General features: G+C 43.3%; 1 protein-coding gene across 1 annotated transcript; it reads right to left on the reverse strand.

Annotated features, from left to right (window-relative positions):
* Positions 1–3,130: 3,130 nt before the first annotated feature.
* Positions 3,131–3,583, reverse strand: PHALS_04260 (uncharacterized protein; the record flags this gene model as incomplete). The annotated part of the gene is made up of 4 exons (XM_024718341.1): positions 3,131–3,166; positions 3,204–3,296; positions 3,336–3,456; positions 3,531–3,583. 4 exons carry the CDS (start codon positions 3,581–3,583, stop codon positions 3,131–3,133), a joined length of 303 nt encoding a protein of 100 aa, XP_024583749.1.

Genomic DNA, 3,583 nt, shown 5'->3' on the forward strand with positions numbered 1-3,583 from the left:
TTGCACCGCATGCAGAAGACGAAGAAGGGCTTTGCCCGCAGGCATTCTCGATGTGTGCGAGGCTGGGTGTCATCCGTGTCCTCGACACAGGACTCATCGAGCAGAGAATTCGTGAAGAAGGTCCTGGTGATGTTATGGTGTCTTAGCCACGCGAGCATCGTTCGAGGTGATAGCTGAATGTGAGCTGTAAGTGCTCACAATCTTGATGGGGGGAGAGTGGTAACGGGTTCCAATTTAACATGGAACCAGATCGGCTGGTTCAGCACATGTTTCACATGCCCTGGTATGAAGGGATCACACAAGATGGTGTGATCACTAAACGTGATGGCTTACACACGATGGTGTGACCACACAGTGATGTGCTATACTTAAGCGATAAGTCAGTACGTGGCTGAAACAGCCAGTAGTTATACATTTAACAAGGTTTATTATAGAGATAGGAGAACCTGTAGATTTAGATCTAGCGCAAATCAAACCGAGAAGTACATTTACATTTCAAACGGGAGAGTTAATTAGTCTGGGGTCAGGGTTGAAGTCACTCTTGAAGTTTGCGGATCGCGATCCGCTACACTCGTACTGGTTCTAAGTATAGAACGAAGGTCACCAACCTTAATCAAGCTTCCTCTTAGCGAAAAAGCCACGGCAGCCCCGCTACTCCTTTCGTTGCTTCTGAGAAGAACTGTATAAAACTAGTTGCAACGTCCAACCGTATAGTGACGCTGCAATATGGGTCGCATCGTGCTTCCCTCAAACTTTTTTACGCTATTTTTTCGCTTGGACTGGCAAGCTGTTTGCACAACTATAGTTCAAGCAGCGCCTGTAACGGGGTTACCATACCCTGGCAACAGGGGTGTCACATCAGATGGGCATGGTGTGACCACACCCAAACAAGAATACGGTACGGGGCTAGATAGCCAGTAGTTATACATGTATTTAGATTTTTCGATATTTATTTAGTAAAATCTACACATTTAAAATTAGGCAGTTTAGCCGCAAATAAAAATAAATAAAATACAGTTTTGGATTTAAACGGAAGAGTCAATTAGCCTTGGGTAAGGCAATAATTATTTTTGGAGCTAGCGGATTGCAATCTGCGAACTCGTACTTGTTCCAAGTATAAAACGAAAGACCGGTGACTTAAAGTACGCTTCCTCAAGCGTTAAGCTACGGCAGCTCTGCTGCAACGCGCATTTCAAACAGACACTTACACATATTAATTTAAAGTGTGTCCAATTGTGACGAGCAGCGGCAGAAGCGGCTAGCTTAAAAAATACAATAAAATCTCATGCCTATCCCGAAAATAGCTCTTCTTTATCGGGATCGACCACTATCTGTCATCTGTGATGCTTTGTTTGATAGCATAAGCTGCGGTTCTTACTTTTAAGCAGGCATGAGTGCGCCATCGTGTCAAGTCACACCTTCTCCAATTGACAGAGCAGAGCCACACGGCTCACAAAATGAATCTATCTGCAGTGAAGTATAATATTTTCATGTTCACGATACATAACCAGATTTGTCTTCATTATACACAGCGACGTCGTCATTAAGTCGCTCACGACAATGGCAATATTGCCATCATTCTTTGCCTAGTATACATTTGAGGTAAAGTAGATTTGAGTTGGCGTGTGTAGTGACATATGTGCTTTTACTCATTAGTGCATGATACGATGGTGACGTCGCTAGTTGGCGTGTGTAGTGACATATGTGCTTTTATTCATTAGTGCATGATACGATGGTGACGTCGCAGTTGGCTGAGGCAATTCGTACTGCGTGACATGAGCAACATGTGTTGCGCAGATTAAAATATTGGGAAGAAGTGACGTCTGTCTCTAGATCGAAGTGTATGGTCGCACGCTTGCATTACTCCTTATGAAGAGCTCACAATATTAATAAATTATCACACTTGACTTGAAGTGTACGATCAGGTCCATAGTACAAGATACGACACAATGCGCATGATACTCTCTCCAATAGTCACCATGGATGGGAGCTGACATACCGCACAGTAATCGCTATGTTCTGGTGTTGTACATGAACTGGTGGTTAAGGACTCATCCTAAATCGTAAAAAGCATGACAGCGGATAAATTCTTTGTGGCATGAGTCGGCATTACTTTTAAGTCGGCTGGTTCTGGAAGGATATTGGCATTTCGTGAGCATGGGCTGCTTTTTATCTTTCAAGACACGCATGCCGTTATATCAACATTGTGATATTTATTAAATGACTTTGCAAAATCAAACATTTTGCTGCTGTCAGTGACACCATTATCGGGAGAGATTGAACCAAGCTTTATATCTACCGAAGGTTTTGTCAACAAGGCTTGTCTTGAATCCATATCCGCGCTTTACAGTGATTATCGACAGTTTTCAGTGATCGAAGCCCAAATTTGGATGTCTACCGCCGACTACCCCAGAACAGATGCCCAGACTGGACGCAATTATCGTCTGGATGAGTTTTTTGTCGAAGCACTAGCGTGAAAGACCACTCTTCCAAAGCAAAGCGCTTCCACTTATTGCTTTTGTGGCATATCACGTAGTAGACGTCTCTACAGATTTTTTACGTTTTCATACATGGTTTGGTGGACCCAAAGATGCCCTTCACTCCACCGAGGTTTGGCTTAATGTAGGTTAAATGAAGTGCTGATTCATTCAAGTTGCTGTTATCAGTCCGGTACACTTCGTAGCAACTTCATAAATTTTATCTTAACAAAATTGAGCGTAATGATACACTCACGCGAGGTACTTACGCGAGGTTGTGCAAAAGCAGCGTTCAAATACCAGATGCAGACGGAATGCTTGTGGATTTGTAGTGATAATGAATGAGGTTATGCGCTGTTAATGTACTAACTCCAAATGCATCATCTGTTGGCTATAATGCTGATTGTGGTAATGCTTCATCGATTTGCTTATGGCCTTAGGGTAAAAATTATTATAACAAACTTTTAGCATATCGAAGAAAGTACGAGATTTTCTGTGTTCTTAGTGGGCTTGCAAAAGCCATATCACGGTACTGAACAAATAAGCCAAGCGAAGGTAAGGATCTTTATCAAAGATAATGCAGCGCTTCACTTTTAACATTGCCTGTAAAATTCGTGCTCCAGGACAGCGATACGGTAATGAATCGCTGGAACTCAAGTCATTTTGCACGATGGCGTAATTCGAAGTGTCTACCCCAAAATACTGTCATCTCCGTATTGACCGTACGTCAACACGCTCAGCGCCATCTGCAGAAAATTTGTCCTTCGCCGGCACAAGAGATGTTCCACTCCCACTTTGAATGGATAGTGCTTCAGTGGACTAAATCCAAAAACAACTTGGCTGGACGAGGTCACACACCTGTAAGACCCGGTGCCATTCATCACTCGTCGTAGCCTCTTTAGTTAGCCAACGAGTAAGGATATATGTTTGCGCTACGAAGCGCGCTTTCTTGTACGCGATCTTGTTTTCAACTTGATTTCTAGTTAGAAGCCAAGCCAGCACGCCACTAGCTTGTTTACGGCAAAGTCTTGATGTGACAAGTATCCACTTTACCGCTCAGGTCGTGCTTCGTATTTAACAAAGGCAAGCAAACAGCGATGTCCCAT

The sequence above is a fragment of the Plasmopara halstedii genome (genome assembly GCF_900000015.1).
Source record: "Plasmopara halstedii genome assembly, contig: Scaffold_2547, whole genome shotgun sequence".
NCBI lineage: Eukaryota > Oomycota > Peronosporomycetes > Peronosporales > Peronosporaceae > Plasmopara > Plasmopara halstedii.